Source organism: Cydia strobilella, chromosome 11 (genome assembly GCF_947568885.1).
Source record: "Cydia strobilella chromosome 11, ilCydStro3.1, whole genome shotgun sequence".
Lineage (NCBI taxonomy): Eukaryota > Metazoa > Arthropoda > Insecta > Lepidoptera > Tortricidae > Cydia > Cydia strobilella.
The window spans coordinates 9,638,916-9,662,840 of record NC_086051.1 but is presented as its reverse complement, the minus strand read 5'-3'; the positions used below and the strand labels follow the sequence as shown (position 1 = coordinate 9,662,840).

General features: G+C 35.2%; 3 protein-coding genes across 3 annotated transcripts in view; 2 read left to right on the top strand and 1 right to left on the bottom strand.

Moving 5' to 3' along the window:
* LOC134745204 (nucleoprotein TPR-like) overlaps positions 1-12,716 on the top strand; it is a 58,023-nt gene extending 45,307 nt beyond the window's left edge. Inside the window, exon 14 of the mRNA XM_063679201.1 lies at positions 11,621-12,716. Coding sequence (XP_063535271.1) covers positions 11,621-11,697 — 77 coding nt within the window. The 3' untranslated portion in view covers positions 11,698-12,716. The remainder of the gene's footprint in view (positions 1-11,620) is intronic.
* A 3,623-nt stretch (positions 12,717-16,339) lies between these two features.
* Positions 16,340-17,161, bottom strand: LOC134745509 (gamma-aminobutyric acid receptor-associated protein). Its single transcript, XM_063679554.1, has one exon. The coding sequence runs from the start codon at positions 16,992-16,994 to the stop codon at positions 16,635-16,637; it is 360 nt and encodes a 119-aa protein (XP_063535624.1). The 5' UTR covers positions 16,995-17,161; the 3' UTR covers positions 16,340-16,634.
* A 2,481-nt stretch (positions 17,162-19,642) lies between these two features.
* On the top strand, positions 19,643-22,461 carry LOC134745508 (30 kDa salivary gland allergen Aed a 3-like). Its single transcript, XM_063679553.1, has 4 exons — positions 19,643-19,900; positions 20,678-20,929; positions 21,741-21,905; positions 22,157-22,461. Exons 1-4 carry the CDS (start codon positions 19,787-19,789, stop codon positions 22,292-22,294), a joined length of 669 nt encoding a protein of 222 aa, XP_063535623.1. The 5' UTR covers positions 19,643-19,786; the 3' UTR covers positions 22,295-22,461.
* The last annotated feature ends 1,464 nt before the right edge of the window (positions 22,462-23,925 follow it).

Here is a 23,925-nt window from a genome sequence, read left to right as displayed (position 1 = left end):
GCTATGTACAAATAAAAACGGACCTAATATTGATTCGTTTTTTTTATTAACCATTGAAATATAAGATAATCATCATGTAACAATCTAATTATATTTCGTAAATTTTAGGTTATAACCGAATCGATAATTATCAGGCACAAAAATCACGATAATTATCAAGATAACTATCAGGGATAATTATCCTTTCGAACCCTGCCAAAGGTCTGTCAATACGATGGCAGATCTGCTTTTATTTTACTGTTTTTAATCACTCGAAGCGCACTTACATAAAATTCACGCATTGTGATTCGCTACTTGCCTGCAGCCTTCTGTTCTGCTTCAAAACACGAATGACAAATATACGAGTATGAGACTGAGACGGAAACCCTCCTTTGGAGTTGCAGGCGTACATAGGCTACGGAGACTGCTTAACATCAGGCGGGCCGTATGCTTGTTTGCCACCGACGTAGTATAAAAAAAAAACCCTGCACCCCACCTTACCACACGACCACACGTAACACGTTCAGTAATCAGCAATCAGTGTTTATTGCTGTCATAGGTATACAAGTTGGTACATTTTATTGGTTCAGCTATGAAACCCTGTAGGGCAATGCAATATAACTTAAATCTAACTTAATTACTATGGCTTAAAGCTATCCCTAATACATTGCTTATAATGACCACGCATCATATTATATTATATTATATACATCTTTCAAACGGTTACAGATATTTTTAACTTGCGATATCAAAACTACTATACTATACATGTTTTGTCACAAAGAAATGCAAATATTTAAAATGTCATGTGTATTGCATGCTCAAATTACTTATACCTACTCTATTACAGATGTATATCATTGGGATATTCTTGAATAGTATAATATGCCTTAGGGGCTAAAAAGGTATACAATGCAGTTTTAAATTCTTTAATGTTTTCTAGTTTTAGGATGCTTAAGGTGGTTCGACTAGGTTACCCAAAGCTTAAACCCCGCTAGATGGCGTCACTTTCGCAAATTTTCAGGTTTTATTTTTTTGTGGAATAGTGTTGGTATCTGTATACTTAAAACTATGTTTAGCGCACTCTTTACATAAATATTGAACTATTATAATAAACATTGAATACTTCATTAGTGCAAAAAACACTTTTAAAGTCGACAGAGTGTTTCTGTCATGCTATTTCCTACTATTACTCACACACGCAAACAGTGTTTCCGCGATGCTTGTAGTAGACAATTTCATGCAGTGTAAGTATGCTGCAATGGCGTTGCGGTATGTTCGTGGAAATACGTGCAAGAGGATTCGGGTTCGAGACTGGTACGTCAGGGGTACTTTTTTTTGTCCTTTTTGTGTTATCTTATGTTTCTTATACCTTTTATTCTTCGAATTCTTGTCCGATTCCGATATAATCGAAATATATTTCAGTGATATCTTAAACGGCTCTAACGATTTCGATGAAATTTGCTGTAAGGGGTTCGATCTAGCTAGGTCTTATCTCTGGGAAAACGAGCATTTTTGAGTTTTTACTTATGTTTTCTTTTTCTCCCGGATATTCAGTATTATTAATAAATTCGTTTATAACGTTTTATAAAAATATGTGACGTTTTGAACTAAAAGGTACCACATTGTCGGTTGTCGATTAGGTTGATTTCATTTTGAAGCTTTATGGAAATATGACAACAATAAGTAGGTACCCGTTTGGTTGAAAACGCCACATATATTGAAAACCTGACTTTCACAAATCTCACCTTTTTGGGTTCTTCCAACTCAGAAAGGATGGAGAATACTGACGATTCTTAGTAGCACTAGCCCAAGGAAGTCCTTGTTTGTAAGTGTCAGGTATCAGTTTTTTTTTAAAGCGCTAAATATAGTTCTACAAGTAAAGCAATCCCTTACTGCCCAGCCTCTATAGTATTTTTCAAACTGGAAGGGTACGATGATAGATTTCATCTCCATACAATTTATAACCTAATAATGCCAAATGTTGCAAAATTATATTGAATTGAGATCTATCATCGTACCCTTGCAGTTTGAAATAGTTATTTACGATACAAGTGCGGAAAAGAAAAAATTCGAAACGAGTGGCGACAGATTAAAACACGACCGCAGAGAGTGTTTTAAATCGACACGAGTTGCGAATTACCTATTCGCACGTGTATCGTACAACGTTTTACAGTACATATGGCCCTTTAAACTTTCGACATATGCATGAAAAGTGCTCTTTACGCACTAGGGCGAGAAAGTTGCACCATATGTACTGTAAAATACTTTTTAGTACATATGGTGCTACATATACGTTACCGCCCTAGTGCGGTAATTAGTACAATACGTGCATATGTCGAAAATGTAAAGGGCCATAATTATGTACTGTAAAACGTTGTACAATACACGTGCGAAAAGGTAATTCGCAGTTCGTGTCGATTAAAACACTTCCTTCGGTCGTGTTTCAATTTATCGCCACTCGTTGCCAATTTCCTACTTTTCGCACTTGTATCGTAATTTACTAATAATAAAGTAGTAATTGTAAAATAAAATTAAAACTTTTTTTATATATTTTTTTTTTGGATTCAAGTAGGTACAGTGAGTAACAGTAGAACAACATTGCATGGCCTTCTAATTATAACTATTATAGAAAACGGGATATTTATCATGTTTATTTATATTATTTATTTCTCGATATTTTGGCCGGTCTTGCAAGACCAGTCGTTGTGGAGATCCCTGGGGAGGCCTATGTCCAGCAGTGGATGTCTTGTTGATGTAGATGGATTCACACAACAAATGAAATAACATTTTTTCATATTTGTTATCCGTAGTTGTCCCTGTACCTGAAAGAAAAATAATATCATGATAGCACAAAATCTCTAATGTTATAGTAGTGGAGTCAATATAAAGTTTAAGTTACATTAAATGCACACTCAAATTTTTCTACATGGGTGAATTCTATATCATATTGAATACCCGTCTGTAAAGTAACAACTTGATATCAGTTCCCGTTTTTGAGAAATAAAACTTTTTTTTAAATCTTTTATACTACTTAAACAATAATTCCCACATAAGTCGTCAAATTGTCAATAAGTCAAATTGTCGTTTAGATGTCCAACCTTTCGTACCAGGTCCGCTTATTTGTTTTCTATTCCATTTAGTCGAAAAAGATATTCAAACAACAAGTATTTAGTAAGAGCATGTAGTACTTATAATAAGAAATATTTACATATAGACATGTTTCACTTAAATCCCCGTAAATTTGTATCTGCAATAAAAGCATCAAAATCAAATAAGCAAACAAATGATAACAATAATAAAAAAAAAAAAAAAACAAATAAAATAAAAAAAAAACTAAACAACGAGCACTAATTTTTATTTATTATTGTTTTCCATTTATTTTGTTACACTAGCAGCTCTTGGAGCTGATGCGTGTTAATGTAGTAAATCAGTTTAAAATTTCTTCTTCTTTCTCTTTTTTTTTTAAATATTATCATTAGTTTACTTGTTCATAAATTTTGTCATTAAATTGTATAATCTTAGTTTCAGTTTTAGTTTGTAATTGCCTTGTTAATTTACGAATGTGCATGTACTGCATGTTGTTTCTCTCAGAGCAATAATTGTGTTACCTATAAGTGGAAACTGTTCTGGCTGTTGTGTCAACTCAATTTGTTAAACTATGTGTGTGATTATATGCTGTTTGTTTCCCTTTGCAATAAATAAAAAAAAAAAAAAAAAAAAAAAAAAAAAAAAAAAAAAAATAAGATATTTTTTGTAGAATGGGTTATGAAGCTTATACGACTACACGGTCAGAATATCTCTCGACAATAATGTAAATTATAGATTTATTGAAACAAATTATTATTTTGTAAGTTTTTCATGACCGAGGAACTCCCACACCGAGAGAAAAGTTTACTATGGTGGTTATGAAGTAGTTGTATCGATCATGTTTAAAAATCTCCCGAGTCACTACTATATTTGTAGAATAGCAGCAAGATTTTGGAAACAAACAGCAAATAATGTTCTGCACAATTAATGGACATTTCTAGTTTTTTGCCAGTAACTGCACAAGTTATGGAAGAATAACGTATTCATTTTTCTCTCGATAATTAAATCAATTTCCAGCATAAAAAAATTAAAAAGTATGCGGTATTTCCAGGCATTCACAGAGGCCAATTCGAACTTTATTTAAGATGTCAATAATATATCATTTTGTTATCATTCGCCCGACCGTCTCGCTCGCTCCAAAACATATTTTAACTAGTACGAGCGAAACGCACACGCAAATTAAAAAAAATGATATCTTTAATAACAAAGTTCGAATTAGCCTCAAGGTATATTAGGAAAGTATACCTTATGGCTTATGGCATTGCGTTAAGGTTCAATAGTTCAATGCATTAAGTGTCTGTCTTTATATGAAAAACGATAGCTGTCAAATTTTTATATCTATTCACAAAACGTTTAGAATACTGGATGCTGTGTCAGATATAAATAGACCCTTGAAGTCTTACAACTATCTATTATGCTTGATCTGAATCTTACTGGTTAGTAAGGACCGTCCACTTAGTTATACTTCGAATAGCCGCACGGACAAATTATAAAGCTAATTTCGAATTTTAAATTTTGACAATTCACGAGAAGAGTAACGTAACGTCAAACGATATGTTTGTCCCTTTTCAACGATCCTGTCATCCGATGCTTTTAGTAGCGGGAGCTGTGTGAGTGAAAAGACGCAAATGTCAGCAATTCTTACCGCTTGGTATTTGTCAGCGAGCGCATCGCGACATGAAACCAGTATGAACCTGGCCCTCGATTACGTATAATTGTAAGGAAACTTGGGATCAAGTTATATTAGTCTAAGGTCTAACAGTTGAGAATAAGACGTGCTCTGAATACACAGTGTGGAATTTTTTTATGGGCCCTGAAGGGAAAGTGCCTTAAAACCTTAAGTTAGCTCATTTTATTTTTAAAAAGAAACAAAACTGCATTCAAAGGTTTTTTGAAATTCGCTTGTCTCGCCTGGGAATCGAACCGACTAAAAATTCCAAACAATAAACACTCCCTATTTTATTCTACTAGTCGATACCACGTCGATACAGTTAATGTTAATGATAACATTTATTCAAGAAACATTAGGTCTTACACTCGTCTGTCGTACAAAATTTCCATAAAATCGAATATTTAGTACTCAAGAATATTTTTAGACAAGCAAAATTGAAAAAAAAAAAAATTAAAAACCTTTGAATGCAATTTAGGTTCTTTTTAAAAATAAAAGAATGTAACTTAAGGTTTTCAGAGAATTTCCCTCCAGGGCCCATTAATTTGATTATTAAATTATAGTGGTAAGTAAGCGCATTGAGTATGCACTTTTGTCTCAGGCGATGCCGCTTGGCACGATTGATTGTTCCTTAGGGCAAATAAAACTGATTCAGCCCGGTAGCCACGAGATCGTAACGCCCCCCAAAAGGGGGGTGAAAGGGTCGGCTCCCCAAGTCCAATCTATGCTATATTTCTTCCTGTTCTTAGCAACTAGGGCAACTTATATATCATTTTCGTATAATTTAGGAACGAGGAATTCATTTTTGAAAAAATTATTAGACCTTTCCATACAAAAAAAATGAGTTGTTTACAAAAAATTTAAATGTTATGTAATTTTTTGTGACAATTTTCCCTGTTACAATTACAGTGTGGCGATTTGCACTAAATAAAAAAATGGACAATGTAGCCCATTTATTGTTCATTCTGGAAAATATCACTTTAAAGGAATAGCTGCCGAAACGCATGTCAAAAAAGAGGCGTTTTTTCTTACTAAGCGGCGTTTTAAGTTTCCAAGTTTTTATTCCTTACTTGTTGTTTTTATTCCTCACTTGTTGTTTTTATTATTTTTTCGCAACTGTGTTAAAAAACGTCGTTCGATACACGTGCGGAAATGTCATTCTTCACTCGTCCCGAGTCTTGCCAAGATACCTATCTCGGTACTCGTGAAGTAATGACATACTTTCCGCACTAGCATCGAAATGTACTATTTATTTCATTTGGGCACCAAGAAGTATGTTGGTAGTAAACCTTTTTGCGAGTAAAATAGTATGTAATAATGATTTAATATAATATTGTTAATTAACTAAAGTTTCATTATTGCGTCATTTCATCTCATAACTCTACTACCCATTGAATTGAATGACCTTTTTCACGTTTTCTGCAGCAATGCAGTCGACTGCAGCAATATTGAAGCGCGACAATGCTGTCGACTGCTACGGCAGTAGCCGTAAATGTCAAAATCAAATTTCCTGTCTGGATTTTGACGTTCATTTAAAATAAATAATCAAAGGGGATCATCGATTTTGGGCCCGGAGGACAAACTATCGCGTATATTATGGTACACTACACAGACGGTTACAGTAATTATAAACGCATTTGATTACGGAAAAAGATATAATATTGGGTGTAAATGAAACGGGAATGTATTATACAATAAAATAAATTATATCTATTATTAATTTCCGTAAATCACACCATCATTTTTATTAGCATAGTATAGCTTAACGCTCAATTTCGCACAAACCGTGAGGTTTTCACTAAGGAGTTTAAAATTCTCTTTGCACTAAACTTTATGGTTGGTAAAAAAGTCTGTATTCTAATTTGGCACTAACTGCCACTGTCTGTCATTGCTATGTCATAGCGACATAGCCTCATAGCTGACATACGTGAGATATATGCCGCAATGTATGCATTGCGCGTTTTATCGGAGCTTTGCCTGAGGTGTGTTAAGTAAGCGCGCAATCAAAATTAAACATGCGTAAACAATCTTTACGCGTACCGATGAAACTGGGTAAGTTAGTCATGGGAGAATTAACGGTCGACCGCATCGCGAACTCTCGGCAGTTCAAGCGGACCGATCGTCTACCGCGAACATTGAAGTGAGACGGAGATATGGAAGTCGATCAAACGTTCTCTACAGTGAATCAGTACCCGTCAGTTAGTGCCTGCGTGGGTAATTTAAATAGCTTGGACGTCGTAATAATTATGGTTGTATTCCATACAATATTACATATACATGAGAATTTTTTTGTTATTACACTAACATGAGTAAGAGATTTATGAAGGTGAAACAAAAGTCTAATGTCCATTTTCTATAAGCAACAAAAAAAAAATCGAAACAAAAATGTTTAATAGTAATTAAACGGATTCATTTACGTTAGAGATTTTTTTGTAGAATATAGTAAATATAAAGAGCTTAATTAACATGTAATTTTTATGTACACATTAGTTGTTATTTTTATGTAAAAAAATTTTTTAATAAAGAAAGTTATTGGGGGCAGGTTTCTGTGCCAAGCTGGAAGAAAATATAAATACTTAATGAGTATATGCCTGAGAACAGCATATTAGAAAATCTCTAGTGTGGGGATTGATGTTTTGGTTTATTTCTCTCTTTTAGTAATAATTTGGATTTATAAAAACAAATTGACATATTTTGTGGAGATTTTTTTCAAAATATATTATTTGTAACATAGGTAATCACATCTCAAAAAATCTCTAATGTGAGAATTAATGTAGATTTCTCATACATTTTGAACTATGCGGACCGGCCTATAGGAAGAAAGATGATGCAACAACATGGATTCTAATAAAGTTATCATTTACTTACCTAGTAATAATTGTGTTTTTTATTCATAGACAAAATTCCATAATTTTCATCCCGAGGAAATGTTTTATTTTACTTTATTGCAGTGAGGATGTCCTGATTTTTTCTGGCTAATGAAGGAAAACATTTTATTTCCAAGAATGCCCCTTCATTTTGCACAATACCTAAAAAAACCTAGAGTTAGTGACACATTGACTATTCGGCAACCAAAACAGTAATAATTACATTATATAGGTATTGTTCACTGCTTATTATCCTACCATTACGGAAGAAGTGAGAATTATTTTCTAAAAAGATCGGCACGAGAAAATTACAATGTACAATGAAGGAGTGAAACTGTACCTTACGAAACTTCACCATCATGAATTCCGCTTCAATTGAGTCTGAATTTTCCTGGATTTTCGCGGACCAGAACACCGATGATTTTTGTAACTTGATTTAGACGTTGCTATCATTTTCAATTTATACAAACATTAGTCACAATAAACATGACCCTATGTGTCAGTGTCAACACTGTCAACAAAAAATGCACTAAACATGACGGCACTGCAAATCCTGCCAGGTCGGCCAGGCAACGTCGCCAACGTCATAGAGTGGCAACGCCGCACACAACGTATTGGTACACGACATTTGTGACACACACATACGTAAAATTGATGAAAAAATTACGTTGATTTATGTATGATTTCTGTATGAAACAAAGTTTTTCTATTAATTTAGCGCAAACGAATATTCGAAAGTAGATAAATGAGCAAATATTTGTGTAGTAATAGTGTGTAGTGCCTTAATTAAAGCAGATTGAATTTTGTATGAAAATCGAACCACCTTAATGGTAAGTTATTAAATATTCGGGGCGTCATACCAATTATGCTTTTAGACACAAAGGCGGTTCTGGATGACTTATAATTAATTTTTTCCTGTTGACGCAGGCTATTGTATTTTGTAAATTTATTCATATTACATTTGACATAGGTTGCTATTTCATACACATATAAACAAGGGACTGTCAGTATTTTTAATTCTATAAAATGAGGTTTACATGAATCCATGGTTGTAATACCGCATACTGATCGTAGACATTTCTTTTGACTCATAAAAACCGCTTCACGATCAGTGGCATTTCCCCAAAACATTATCCCATACCTTAAAGTAGCCGTTACATGTGCATGATAGACTGTCAGTACAGCTGATTGATTAACTACTTTCCTTAAATTATACAATGCATAACTAAGTTGATTAAGTTTTGTACATATAATGTCAATTTGATTTTTCCATGTCAGACTACTATCTAAGCTTAAACCTAAAAAATTTGTAGAGTCAGTTTCATTAATTATTTGGTCTTGGTAAGTAGTAGATTAGGTGTATTTTTGGTCCGCAAATTAAAGTTCATAAAATTAGTTTTTTCAAGATTTACATGTAGGTTATTCTTATTAAGCCAATCAATAATACTATGTAGGGCTTGATTGATATTGTCCTGATGGACCTGCATGTCTGTCTCCGTAAATATAATTGTGCTATCATCGGCAAACAATACCATTGGGCGGTTAACGGCTTTAGGCAGGTCATTAATGTATGCAAGAAATAGGAGTGGACCTAAAACACTGCCTTGTGGTACGCCGTAGCTTATTTCTTTAAAGTTAGATACATACTTGACTTCCTTTTTGGTCTTTGGACATATCCCATCGATTTGGGTGCATTGTTTACGTCCACTTAAATATGATTTAATAAGTTCATAGACATTGCCCCGTACTCCGTATTTGTATAGCTTTGACAAAAGTATTTGGTGGTCAACAAAGTCAAAACGCCCCTCTACCGGCATCCACTTGGTTGCTAAGCTAGCCCACCTCTCCGGATGCATGCGGTAGACGTGACCGGCCCAGTCCCATTTGAGCCTAGCGGTTTTCTCGCCTACGTCAGCGATCTAGATAATTATTTCAAATAAATTTATTCGAAGATAAATTCAATCACAAATAGTGCGTTGACAACTTTTTAAAGATAAATTATCTAGATGAAGATAACTGACCTATGTTATTGAAGTAAGCTTATAATTTATAGTTAGTACATTACTACAGAGGCCGAATAGAATAGACGGCCGGCCGGCCGGCCGGATAGTTATGAGGCCGGCAACCCCTTTTCACGCCGAGGTATGTATTGTGATTTTCTCAAACATGGTATGAAATAATAATACAAACATGATAATGATAATGATGAATTGATGATGATTGTTTAATGTCGCAGTCGCAATGTGATAGGTTTTTTTTTAACGCATTAACGCATACATTTCGGAGTATGTTTGAGAAAAATAAATTATTTAAAATCTATCTAGAACTAATTTATCTAAAAATGAAACTGATCTAGATAAATTCAAAATAACAAATGACGGATTTTTTAGTTATTTCAAATAAAAGATGATTTATCTTTTATCTTCCCGGTTATTCGTAAATAGATAATTTTTGCCCAACTCTGCGACAGATACGACCGCTAGGTGGCGCAAGCGTTAGCAAGCGTCCGTTCACTCCGTTCCGTAGCGGCGCGCGGCAACTACCAAAATTGATGTGGGCTGCATGTACTTGTAGCGACGCAACGAAATCGCGGAGTGAGCCACGCCTGTCTTAAACTCAAAGCTTATTTTTTCCTAAATGCTACTTAGAAAGGGACAAGATTTCCCACGTGGTCTCGCTCGACATGTTTTTCTCTTTAGCAAGCGAAATTGAACTTCAACCAAATATAAATAACCAAATAGGACATTCTATTTATTGACTAGTTTATTTTTGAAAAACATCAAGTTTTTTTACCACACCAGGTGGTAAAGGCTCTCTTGATTGTTCAAAAACTGATTGAACTGAAGAAAGTTGCATTTTATTCACATGTGAGGCAAACTAATCAAATGAAAAATTTTGAGTTGTTTTCTTGCTGTTACAATTGACTTTTAAATGATGATTTTGAATGATAAATATAACATTCAGCTACCGTCGCCAGCTCAAGTGGCTTCCCATACGTCAGCGCCGATCCTTTAAAATACTCTCCTCACTCTTCTCTATCTTATTCGAGCCCTCCACTCCAGAATATCTCAAATGTAACTTCAGCTTTATTACCCCCCGCCCCCCGGCCAGGCTGCGAGCTGCGCGCTGCCCGTTCTCTTAAACTCTCTGTCCTCCCTCACCATACCGGTTTTCTCACGTCTTCTTTCGCTGTTCAAGCAATCCGTCTTTGGAATTCGCTTCCTCTAACGATTAGACAAGCCCCAACCAAGCTGACTTTCAAACGAATGCTCTACAAGCACCTGCTAGATACTGTCTAGTGGGACCCCCCCCCCCCCCTCCTCTCCCTTCCCTATTTATGTATGTTATATAATAAGTTTGTATATGTATTTATATTGTTTATTTAGGTAGTTTATAAAGGTAGGTTAAATATTACTAGTTTGTATATTGGCGTTAGTATTAGGATTTATATTTAGAACATTTTTTTCGCATCGCACTGCACCCACCTTAACTAATTTCTGTTTGGCCCAGTGGTTGACTGGTAGAGAATGCCTCAAGGCATTAAGTCCGCCTTTTGTACTTGTTCTTGTGCAATAAAGTTTAAAATAAATAAATAAATAAATTCATTTTGAATCGATTTTCTTTGATTTTGTTTGATATTTTTCAGTTAGTATTTTCCTTGTGTTGGTGTGGTGAAAAAATTTATATTTCGCTTGGTGGAAAATTTTTGTTTTACCCTCGTGCCTTGAAGCTCGCAACGCTCAAGCCACATATTTTGACTAAGGTGTAGAGTTTGTGAAGTTAAGTATCTACAAGAAATCTGTCAATTTCTTGACAGTGCGAGCCTTATGGTGTCTTGGCAACATTTTACATGAAAATGTTTTTGGTGGGATCAATATTAGCACGAGAGGTTAAACAACAACTTTGCCCCCTTGTAAAACAAATAACTAAAATTACATCATCAAACATTTTTTAGAGGCGAAAACTCCCAAAAAAAAACACATAAAAAAAATATAAAGTTCCTTTTTTTTTTCAGATAGCGAAAGCGGACCCAGAGGGCGCGGCATGAGGCCCCGCGGAAGACCGTCACGGAGGGCTCACTATAGATACTAAGAATGACATATTCATATTCACATTTCTTCCCACATATTCATAACTATTTTCTTAATAATAATAAGTCAGGTATTAGTTCCACGTACTTTGTTGTTGTGGACATACATAATAGAAATGATTGTTTTGCTATTACTGTGATTATTCTGATAATGGCTAGGATGAACAATAGTGAGTGAATGCGTAAATAAATGGGGCCGACTTATTGTTTAGTAAGTAAAGTATTAAATATATGTGACATTTTCAACCAAACCTATAATATTGAAATAGCGACTTATCGACAACCTACAATAAGTACCCTTTTGGTTGAAAATGGCACATAAACTATCTATTGAACGAGGCGTCATATATCGTTCAATGCGTTTTGCTTCAAGTACAACCAGCAGCAAAAGTAAATTAATCTGCCTATAACCCTTTCACTGCGCATAAAGGGAAATACATACTTGTTATGCGCTACCGCCACGTCATATCGACAAGCCGCGAAGTGAAAGTTATTGGCCGATTACGTTGACAATTGACATACGATTTTACTAATATAATATGGTATGGTACCTATTATACTTCTTATAGTTCTTAAGTGGAGTAATATAAACAGAGCTTTGCGAAATTTCTTTAATTTGGTTCAAACTAAATGATACTTAATGTAATGGTTCATGATGGGGTTCTAAATAGTTTTTTTTTACATATAATTAATAATATTAAAAGGTTACAAACGTTCCTTTATTGTATGTCATGTTTTTTCTGTAAAACTCGTAACATGTACCTATCATTTTATTAAGTAGGGGTTACGCTTGCAGGAAACGTTTGTCGTGTAAAAATGAGGAGCTTGAGTTCCTTAGTGGTTTCGTGGTTAATAATTACCATCAGTATGTGACATTTAAATTCGTAAAATTTATAATTGATTAATGTATCCAATTAAAAAAACATTTATGATAAATAAGTCATTATTATAAAGTAAGTTAAACAAAGCAATTCCATTTGTAATAATTTCCTTATAATTTACCAATAAAAAACTAAAAGTTTGTGGTATTTTCATTATTCTTTGTATTATATATATATAATATATATATATATATATATGTGTGTGTGTGTGTAAAACACCTCTAAACGCTATTATGTATAAGAATGTAGGTTGTAATTGTATGTAGCAGCAAGCATCGACCTGTGCCCTGTTTATCAAAAGCTTGTAGCTTGTAATACAAGCGGAACTCACTTTTTGACAGCTTCTGTTAGAAAGGGACTTCCGCTTGTATTACAAGCTACAAGCTTTTGATAAACAGGGCACAGCACAACTAGCACAAGTGAAAATGAATTGTTATCGCGGCGCAGTTAGCGGCTTGCCTACGCGTCCTCGTCCTTGGCATGCCTAATGCCTAACGATAACATAGTTAATCGTGTGCCTTGCAAACGATACAATTCAATCATCTATCAAATTAACTTCATTTTTAGGGTTACTTACCCAAAGGGTAAAAACGGGACCCTATTATATTACTATACTATAGATGGATACAGTCTAAGGAAAAAACGTACCTCGAAAATCAAGATAATTTGATTCTAGATCAGATGGCGCCACTACCTTTACCCTACTCGCGTATAGATGGCGTTGACGGTTTCGTTTGTTATTTAACAATTTTAACGCATATCAGTGAATTTTAAGAACATGGGTCAAAATCATATATAAAAATAATTAAGGCAAATAAAAAAATGATTTATCCATATTTAAATTAATTTTTTGATATTTAAATTTTTAGTTTTAATCGTGTGCCGATGGCAGTAAATTTACTGTGGCACAAAATTTACTATGACAGTACCGCTCTATCCTATTATATCCTCTTTGCTAAGACTCCGCTGTCTGTCACCAGGCTGTATCTCGTGAACCGTAATAGACAGTTGAAATTTTCAGATGTTGTATTTCTGTTGCCGCTATAACAACAAATACTAAAAAGTACGCGACCCTCGGTGGCCGAGTCCGACTCGCACTTGTCCGGTTTTTGTATTATTTTGTAGTACTGTAAATGATCAAAATGGCTTCAAGAGTCATTTGTTTATAACGGGGCAAAGTTGTTGTTTACTCTTCGTGCCCGTGCCTCGTGCTCAAAAAAATCAAAAATTGATTGTCTCGCTACGCTTGTGGTTCTAAAAGCGGAATCGAGACCGTTGCGAAAGTTTCAAGGCACGAGCTTTGCTACTGAATGAAACACTATTTTTCACCACACCATTTTTCTTTAAAAACTGATGGGAAAGTTGCATTGTATCCACAAGAGGCAAAGTAATGCAAATTTTGAGTTGTATAGTTGGTGGAATTAACTTTTGTTAGTATTTTCCTCGTGTAGGTGTGGTGCCTTTTTTGTGTTTTACTCAGTAGCAAAGTTCTTTAATCCTCGCAATGCTTAAGAGTCCATCGACGTGCTCACTAGCGCCACTGCTAAATAATTGTGATTATTTCAATTTAAATTAAATAAAAATCTAATCTACGTTTATATTTTCCTCTCTGGATATTAACATTATTGAATATATTATTTTAACACAATTTGTTGTCATATCAACCACAGCTACGTTCACGTTTGATTTTTATCGAATTTTTAATTAAATAAATTATAAGAGTTAGGAGCATTTAAAAATTTGTGTGAAATCTGTTTTTTGCTCCTAATTTTTACAATAACCAACAAAATCGAAAAAAGTCAAACGTGGGGGCATAACTATGGTTAATATACATCAAATTATGTAAAAAAAAACACTAGCTTTTGCACGCGACTACGTCTGCGTGGAGTTAGTAATTTAGGTAGCTTTTTTATCCAATCTGCTTTTTATCGATTTCCCATACAAACTTCCACCCCCCTTTTCACCCCCATAAAGGATGATTTCTGGGATAAAAACTACCCTATGTCCTTCCCCGGGACTAAAACTATCTCTATACCAAATTTCAACTAAATCGGTTCAGCGGTTTAAGCGTGAACAGACAGACAGACAAACACAATTTCGCATTTGTAATATCAGTATTAGTATAGATAATGTCGATTTCCAGAGAGGAAAATGGGGACTACGTTTGTATGGAGAAGCGGCCGTCCTTTTAAGCGGCAAATCAAACCAGGCATGTTGCCAATATTCGCATCCGCAACCGCGAAACTTCCGCATTATTTTCAACATCCGCATCCGCATAAAATCGATGCGGAGCTTAATGCGGATGTGGTGTGGAACAGGTAGGTACAGGAACGTCTTAGCGGCGGCGTAAGTGCTAGGTAATTTCGTCATTAGTCAATAGAAATCTCGTTTCGTTTTTGTGATTCGTCGATCGAGCACTTTAGCCTATGACGGACAGCGACAAGAAGTGAAAAGTTTGTTTTATTTGGACTTTAGTATAGAAATGCGATTGTGGGGCACCTATATATATTCTTGTTCAAAAACTAAAAATTTCGTTTTTTATAAATAAAAATTACTAAAGTAGTATTTGACGTTTTTCATGTGCCTAATCTCGACATAATTAAAAATCCGCATCCGCGGATGTAAAAAAATCGGCATCCGCAACATCCCTGAATCAAACCAATAATACCATTGCGCTCGACGAAATGTATGAATGAATTGAAACATGACCATAACACAACCTGTTTAACTATTTATCATTATAAATAAATATCAGCTAAAGTAAAAAACATGAACTCAAATTTGCATTAAATTATGTACCTACTTGGCACTCTTATACAATGCTAAGCGCTGCTTTCAATGAATATTGAGGGCCTTTCCGAGCTGGTGTGGTGAAAAAGATGGAATTTTCTTCTAGGTAGGTATTAAATCAATTACTATTATTACTAATTTAAATTTATTATACATTTATGTATGTAGAATAAATTAACGTTCAACTAGGTTTAAATTTTGCATAGCCATGGAATTCTTTATATACCTACCTACTGAGTGATTTTGTTATGTCTCACCATATGCTGAGAGGTAAATTGGATATCCAAAGGTATAATTTAATTCTAAACTAGCGACCTGCCCCAGGCTGCGCACGGTTGCAATGCTGATGTATTATACATATAAACCTTCATCTTGAATCACTATCTATTTAAAAGAAACGCATCAAGTCGGATGCGTAGTTTTTAAAATCTAAGCATACAATAGGAACAGACAGACAGCAGGAACCAACTTTGTTTTATACTATGTAGTGATTAAGTGTGATTCCAGCAATTTATATAGGTGTCTAGTGTCCCACTGTAGCATTAAAATGACTAGGCCGATTTTGATAAACAAGTTGTCAGTTGATTCATCAATATGGACTCATGAATCATGCATTTTTAATAACCTTTCATACAGACGGAGGAGTTATATATGAACAAATCTGTATTTTTATTTTTAAATCATCTTATTTCTATGTTAAAAAGATTTTTTAACATTAAATATCATCGTATAAAAAGGGTATTTTTATAAATTGTATATACAGATGTCAATCACAATGAAAAAATCAACGATGATCACAACTCTGGTCAACGTGGCAACGTGGGAAGAGTTGTGATCATCGTTGATTTTTTCATTGTGATTGACATCTGTATATACAATTTATAGATTGTAATAATGTGGTACGTCCCACAATAAAAAAGGAAAAATATATTAACATTTAAGGGTATTTTTTATTTTAAAGTGAGAAACAATATTAGTTTTTTTGGGTTTTTATTATTATAGAGAAATAATTACAAATAACTAAACCAAACATAGAGATTGAAACAATGCATCATTATATTTTACCCATATTTTGTGTAATTCTATAAATATACCAGTGTAATTTGCAAACCTGTGTCTGGAATTAGCAAATAAATCAATATCACCTTTAACACATAATACAAGAATATTAACTAAGCCTTAAAACTAGGTTTCACCATATGGTCAAATAATTCTACACATAATATTTTAATAATTAGGTATACATTTAAGAATAGATATTATGAAATTTAAGCATATTTGCCATAAACGTTTTCATCAGAGAATGCTATGTACAGGAAGAAGTCTTCATCGTGGTGTTCTTGGTAAAGTGAGCCCATAGTCGCGGAGGTGGGAGGGATAACATTGTTGACAAAGAAAAACAGCGCGTCCTCCGGCCGAAGGTGAATGCGTTTCCTGATCAGGAAGTAGAACTGGCCGACGGTCAAATCAGAGGGCACCAAATACTTCTTCTTGTCGAGGTCTCCCAAACGTGCCTTCGGGGCTTTCTCCACGATGACAGGCACGCGATCCGGATATTTTCTGCGTATTTTCTCACCCTCGGTCTTCCTCTTCTCGAAAGAATGCTCTTCCTTGTATTGGAATTTCATTTTGGAATATTAGCACTATAATTTCCAAAATAATCACAACAAAGCCAAATTCGATATTGCGACTTGTTTTTTGTTTTTTTGTCTTTACAGGCAATGACGCAATCAGCTGATATGACAAGGACGCGACTACGACGCTACGCTAGCTCGATTCGATTCGATCTATCATGAAGTTTGCCAGATAAAGCAAGATATTTTCCCTATAAAAATACGTTTACAAGGTTCTTTCTCACTTATGGCTCCTGTACACCATGGCCCAGTGTAGACCAATCCAAGGGACGCATTTATGCGTTAGAGGGAGCAAGTGATATTGCTATCTCATTCCACCGCATAGCGTCCCTTAGACTGGCCTACGCTGGGCCATGGTGGACAGTAGCCATTAGTTTTGAGAGAGAGAGAGAGAGAACATTTATTTATTTTCATATATTTCCTCTCTTGTATGTTTTTCTTATAATTATCTAGTGCTTTATTTTATGCATAGTGTGAAATAATTTATTTTAAATCCAGTGTAATACCCTATTTCTAGGAAACGCGTGAAACCTTGCAACACTGAAATTTGTGCTGAAGAATCATAGACATAGCTATACAAGTTGTTATAGACGCGCCACCGAGCGACCGCGGGTAAAGGGTCCTCCACACTCATGCACGAATCGCGGCACGAAGCCGCGAAAGCGAGTATGGAGTCTAGTTCGCTAATCAGCGAAATCGACTCCACACTCGCGTTCGCGGCTTCGCGTCGTGTAGTCTGGAGCGCCCTTTAGAGAAAGAATATTCATATAAAATGTATACTATGCAATTTATCCGTTTTGCATGTCCAATGTCTTTTCTCTTTCACTCTTATAAATTTCGGTATTTCGAAGGCATAGACCTAGCATTACATAGACCAGCTATACGCGTGCGCTCGTAAGGGATAGACATAGATGACGTCATAAACGTGGGGATACCATGTTGGTAAAAATTACCCCAATATTTGATATCACGTTGGGGCGATTACCCTGGAGGCAAAGTTAGCTTGTTTGACGGTATTAAAAAATTGTTAAATAAAATGTCAATGGGCCGTTCTTTTTAGGCGTATAAACAATGAAATACCTCCTATAATGCGCGCAGGTGGTACAAAACTAAACATGTTTAGTAAATAAAACGTAAACTAAAATGTATTATGGGTTTTAATTTAAAGAAATCACAAATCGCAATCACACCAATTAATGTACACCACATTTAATCTTCACAACATTTGTTTATTTATTTTTTGGAATTAGAAGTACGAAAAAACTTCGAGGTCAAAATTACCCATAAAATTATGATATTTTCATCTGGTATCCCTAACATGATTGTTATGCAGCTAAATTAAGAAGAAGTTTAAAAATGGCTGACCTCAGACTCCTACCTACCTACGTAATTTGGGCGGATAATTTTACAAATAATGTTTTGTTAATTTGCGTAAATAATTGTGATATTTTTATTGAAATCGTTTGATTCCACATTGCTTTGAGTGTAACGTAATTTTACGATGTTATTCTCACATATTGCGTTAAGAGGAAGGTGTAAAATACCGTACTTACGTGTGAAAGGTTATGTTCTCATATTTTTGCTCAGAGCGGTTATTACAGCCGATTACAGAACAATTCACCAGTATTTTATCAAAGTTCAAGCATTCAAAACGCTAACCATCACTATATTTCATAAGAGAAAGCACAATTTCATACAAAACAACGATAATTAAACAAGCAACGAACAAACATGACATGTCACGTACTTATTTGTTTGCCACAACCTCGGTTGTGGCAGCGGTGGAAAAGTGAAACTATGACAAGGACAAACAATAACAGCGCTTTCTCTGCTACTCCTACTGAAAGATACATAAGACTATCCCGTTCGGTCATTTTCCCCCACTCCTCATGACCGATCCAATGTTCGAAGGTGTTTCGCCATAGCCTCCTTGCTATGATGCCCACATGCAAAGATAGATATAACTCCGTAATAGATGGATACAGTCTAAGGAAAAAACGTGCCTCGAAAATCAAGAAAATTTGATTCTCGTTCAGAGGGCGCTACTAGTTTTGGCCTACAGTCGTATAGATGGCGTTGACGGTTTCGTTTGTTATTTAACAATTTTAGCGCATATCAGTGAAAGAACATGGGTCAAAATCATAAAAATAATTAATGCAAATAAAAAAAATCATTTATCTATATTTAAATACATTCTATCGTATTTTTATAAATCTTTATTTTTAGTTTTAAAGTGTGTCGATAGATGGCAGTGAATTTACTGGGGTTACAAAATTTACTATGACAGTACCGCTCTAGTATAAGTTACTCTATGCCACATGATGCCATAACCGGACCATGAAAAATGCCCGGTCGGTGATAAAGACAAAGCATGGCACTATTTTCTCTTTCCTCTTATAGGAATCGCAATAAGACTATCTTTCTCTATCAAAGAGCCTGTCAGCCTATTGTGTCATTTGTGTCTATCAAAAATAGTGAAATATAATATTATATTATTTACGCACACATAATTAGTTTTTGTAATTTTAAGTACTTAAAAATAATTATATAGAAGTTACAACTGCACTTGTTCGTGCCTTGATAAATAATAATTGAGAAAAAACACTCAAAAAACATTAAACCATAACTTTTGTCTATGGCAACTTAACAAGCAAGCGGGCAACGGGCAAGCCTTGTCGATTTGCTGAAGCGTTGCTTTGCTTGTCTGCCTCGACTTTATTAAAAACGGCGTGGGTTTACCTTTATAGGGCATTTTAATCATATATCACATTTGAACCACTTTAAATATGCGTAAACGTAAATCTCTCAAGAAAGACGAAGATTCTGAGGGCTCAGAGCCCGCAGGCGAAGGCGAGCCAGAAGAATTTCAAGACTCAGGAGAAGATTGGACGCCGGACCCAGTAAGTTGAAAATGTTGAAATGTAACATGAAATATTGTGTTTATTATTTAAATATATTGGTTATGATATTGTGATTATTGATTATGAAATTTCGCGCATCTTATTTCATGCGCCTTTAATGACAACGGATATTTGATTTTTGTATATGATGCTACAAACAGTAACTGCTTAGGTTAGGTTTTATTCTTGCTGTATTGGTGATTGCAGGCATTTAAACTATTATGCTTTAAGCGATATTATACTTTTTAGACCATTATCTCCAATTCCCGCCAACTGCTCATGATGAAACCCAGCAGTTAGAGTTAGACCAAGCTAAGTTGGCAGCGATTTTGATAGCCTAGAATTTGCAAGTGTTATTTAAAGGCAATAATTTCATAGAAGTTTGACATCACTACATAGTATGAAACAAAGTCGTTTTCCGCTGTCTGTCCGTCTGTCCCTATGTATATCTTTAAAACTACGCAACGGATTTTGATGCGTTTTTTAAATAGATAGAGTGATTCAAGAGGAAGGTTTATATGTATAATTTGTAAAGGTTTTGTGTAAATTAGTTGAACTACCCGTGCGAAGTCGGGGTGGGTCGCTAGTTTAAAATAATACTTGCACAGTGGGCTATCAAAAGTGCTGCCAACTTAGCTTGGTCTAACTCAAGATTCTTTGGCTCTGAATTCCTAATTAATAGTATAAAATTTCTATTAGTAATTGTTTATACATATCACCATTTGTGTTCATTGTTGTAAAGACAACAATATTTTAAATTTGGTTGTTTTTTAACAGAATGAACAACCAGGCGGGCGTCCTGGTCGCAAGCGGTCATCTAAAGGACCATCACTGAACAATTCAAAAAAGAAACGCAAGGACGATTCCTCAGAAGAAAGTGAAGGTGAGGGTGAAGAGGACGAAGAAGGAGAAGGAGAGGAGGACGAGGGAGAACTGGATGAGGAGGAGGGCTCTGATGACGAGAAGAATGGATCTGATGGAAATAAGTCCGATTCCAGCCAATCTAAGGATGTACCAAAGCACTTCCATGTAAGATTTTTTTTTACATCCATTGTTTATTTATTTATTTAATTTATTTAGAAACAAACAGTCTCTTATATTAATAACTTGTTACAATGTAGGGTAATGGACTTATAGACCTACAGTTTCCTAAAAAATAGTATGAAAACCATGTGACATATATAAATACTAAATTAAACTAGAAATATAAATTCCAAGTTGTCAAAACAATGTTACAACAATACTCTTTCATTTTAACAAAAATAAAACAAGAATGGAAAAATAAAACAAAAATGGATAAAACTAAAATGGATAAATTGTAAACAAAACAAAAGTGCAATTAAAGTTAATTTTCTAATTAAAGCCTGTTAAAGCCTATTAATACACTTCAAGGTCAGGCGTTTGAAGGTACAAAACTTGTTATTGAAAATATCTAAATTTTGAAATTTATTATCATACATCCTGCAAGCTCTTCTAATGAAACCGTTTCACGCGTATGAAGTTCGACTACGGGGAATATAAAAGAGGTTCTTCTTTCTACATACTCGCTCACAACGACGGGGTACTCTAAAGGAAATAGATTTTAATAACTCAGGGGCGTCGATAATGTTGTTAATGACCTTATACAGAATAATAACATCAGTGCGTTCGCGACGCAAGCTCAAGGGAGAAATATTATGTCTTTTTATAGCGGTAGTGTAATCTATGTATTTATTACCAGTGCGGTAATCAATTGCTTTTACAAACTTTTTTTGCACTTTTTCTATTCTATCGCTATGAATTTCATGTTAAACGATCATATTTTATTATATCAATATTTTTAACTTTTTTGCTTTTTCAGTCTGGAAACTTTGTACTATTGAAATCTGATGTCAAGTGGGACGGAGATACAGTAACATCAAAATTGGATGAGTTGAATTTGTGGAAAATTGATGGAAAAGCACTTCTACAGAAATTTATCCCTATGGAGTCTAGTGGGAAGATTTTGCACAAGTGTACTTGTGTAGTAAGTATTTTATATAAAATACATCATTGCCATCAATTATGATTTTCAGCTCTAAGGGCCAGTTGCACATTGGTGATTGCACAAACCAGGGATTAACCGGTTAAACATGAAGTTACCATGGTTACCAGCACAATTTGACACTTGGTTAATTGTTTAACCGGTTAACCCCGGATTAGTAGGATGGTGCAAGTGGCACTTAATGTGCATTTAATTATTTGGGTATGGTTGTAAATATGTGTCTTGTTTTTCAGTATTCAGGATGGAATGTGGACAACCGTGACAATTACTACCCTATTACCGAAATATTGGACAGGAATCCACGCACTGATTCTAAGGAAATATGTGTAGCTTTAGATCTAAATGATCTTATCAAGGTTCGAGACAAGTAGATTCCTGATGTTTTTTTACTTAATTCAACTAACTAGATAAGAGGAAATAAATTAATAAGAGATAAGGATTCTTTGGCACTTCATTCCAGTTTACTTTTGTGTAATTCAAACATTTTATAACAAATGGGGATTAAAATGAATGTTCAATAAAGTAAATCTTAAAATTGGTCTCTTATTTCCATCTTTCAAGCTTATATCCCAGTGATTTTCTTATTAACTTGACTTAATATGTGTTCACTGTCCGTGCCCCATATATGGGTAACATGAAGCCTATTACAAAGCCAAAAGGTAAACAATTTAGATTGGGACAGTTAACATGTTAGCTAGCTGCAGGCCCCCAAAGTAACATATATTTAGTGCAGCTAATAGGTGAACTTTCAGCTTGGGCTGATGGAGAATTATAGCTGTACAGGCCACTAAAGTAGAAGGAACGCAAATTTTGGGCTTTAAAAAGTAATTTGAGTGTATTTAACAATTTATATGCCTAATCGTGTTGGTAGAATTTTAACAAGTTCGTAATGCCTGCCACATATTATATGCATCACTCGGCTGTAGCCGACTTGTGCCGTTTTAGCCAATTTTACAGTCTGGCAAAAAAGAGCGGAAATTAAAAAGTGGCAACACTGTGGTGTCGTCCCGTTTTACTTAGATTGATTTGAAAGGGACGACAGTACAGTGCTGCCACTTTTTAATTTCTACTCTGCTTTGCCAGACTGTACTTTCAGTGGAACAGTGACGGTAAATGGAATGAGGGCTATCGTTTTTTTGCTCACCAGTTGGCGCCTCTGTTGATGGTGGTCCAAAAGACAAAAGAACAGCTGTCAGTCATTTAAGTGACATTTCGAACTATGGAAAAGACCACCATCTACACTAGCGCCCCTAGCGGCGAATTCATACGCGTTAGCCCTCATTAGGGTGAGGTGATTATTTGTGTCGCGCATACAATGAGGGCTAACGCGTATGAATTCGCCGCTAGGGGCGCTAGTGTAGATGGTGGTCTTTTCCATAGTTCGAAATGTCACTTCAATGACTGACAGCTGTTCTTTAGTCTTTTGGACCACCATCAACAGAGGCGCCAACTGGTGAGCAAGAAAACGATAGCCCTCATTCCCATTTTTCTCCAATGAGGGCTATCGTTTTTTTGCTCACCAGTTGGCGCCTCTGTTGATGGTGGTCCAAAAGACTAAATAACAGCTGTCAGTCATTGAAGTGACAAGTGACATTAGACATTTTGAACTATGAAAAAGACCACCATCTACACTAGCGCCCCTAGCGGCGAATTCATACGCGTTAGCCCTCATTTGGCTTGGCCGATTTGGTAAAGGTTAAGTTTAGGTATATGATATACCAGCGATGGTTCTAAGATGTCGCTGTTATACATTTCTCTAGGATTTTTAAAATTAGACAGTTATGTACGGAACCCTCAGGCAGAACCGCAACAAAGACATCTAAAGGACATAGTTTTTTTTAACTTAAAGCTCGCTCCAGACTACGCGGCGCGAAGTTGCGAACGCGAGTGTGGTGTCGATTTGATTAGCGAAATCGACTCCACACTCGCGTTCGCGGCTTCGCGCCGTGTAGTCTGGAGCGGGCTAGAGACAAAATAGTTGCGGACACAAAAGTCGCTCTCG

Coding starts and splice junctions, on each gene's coding strand:
- LOC134745509 (XM_063679554.1), bottom strand. CDS start 16,994: ATGAAATTCCAATACAAGGAAGAGCATTCTTTCGAGAAGAGGAAGACC.
- LOC134745508 (XM_063679553.1), top strand. CDS start 19,787: ATGCGTAAACGTAAATCTCTCAAGAAAGACGAAGATTCTGAGGGCTCA. Junction 19,901..20,677: donor AAGATTGGACGCCGGACCCA/GTAAGTTGAAAA, acceptor GTTTTTTAACAG/AATGAACAACCAGGCGGGCG. Junction 21,906..22,156: donor TGCACAAGTGTACTTGTGTA/GTAAGTATTTTA, acceptor CTTGTTTTTCAG/TATTCAGGATGGAATGTGGA.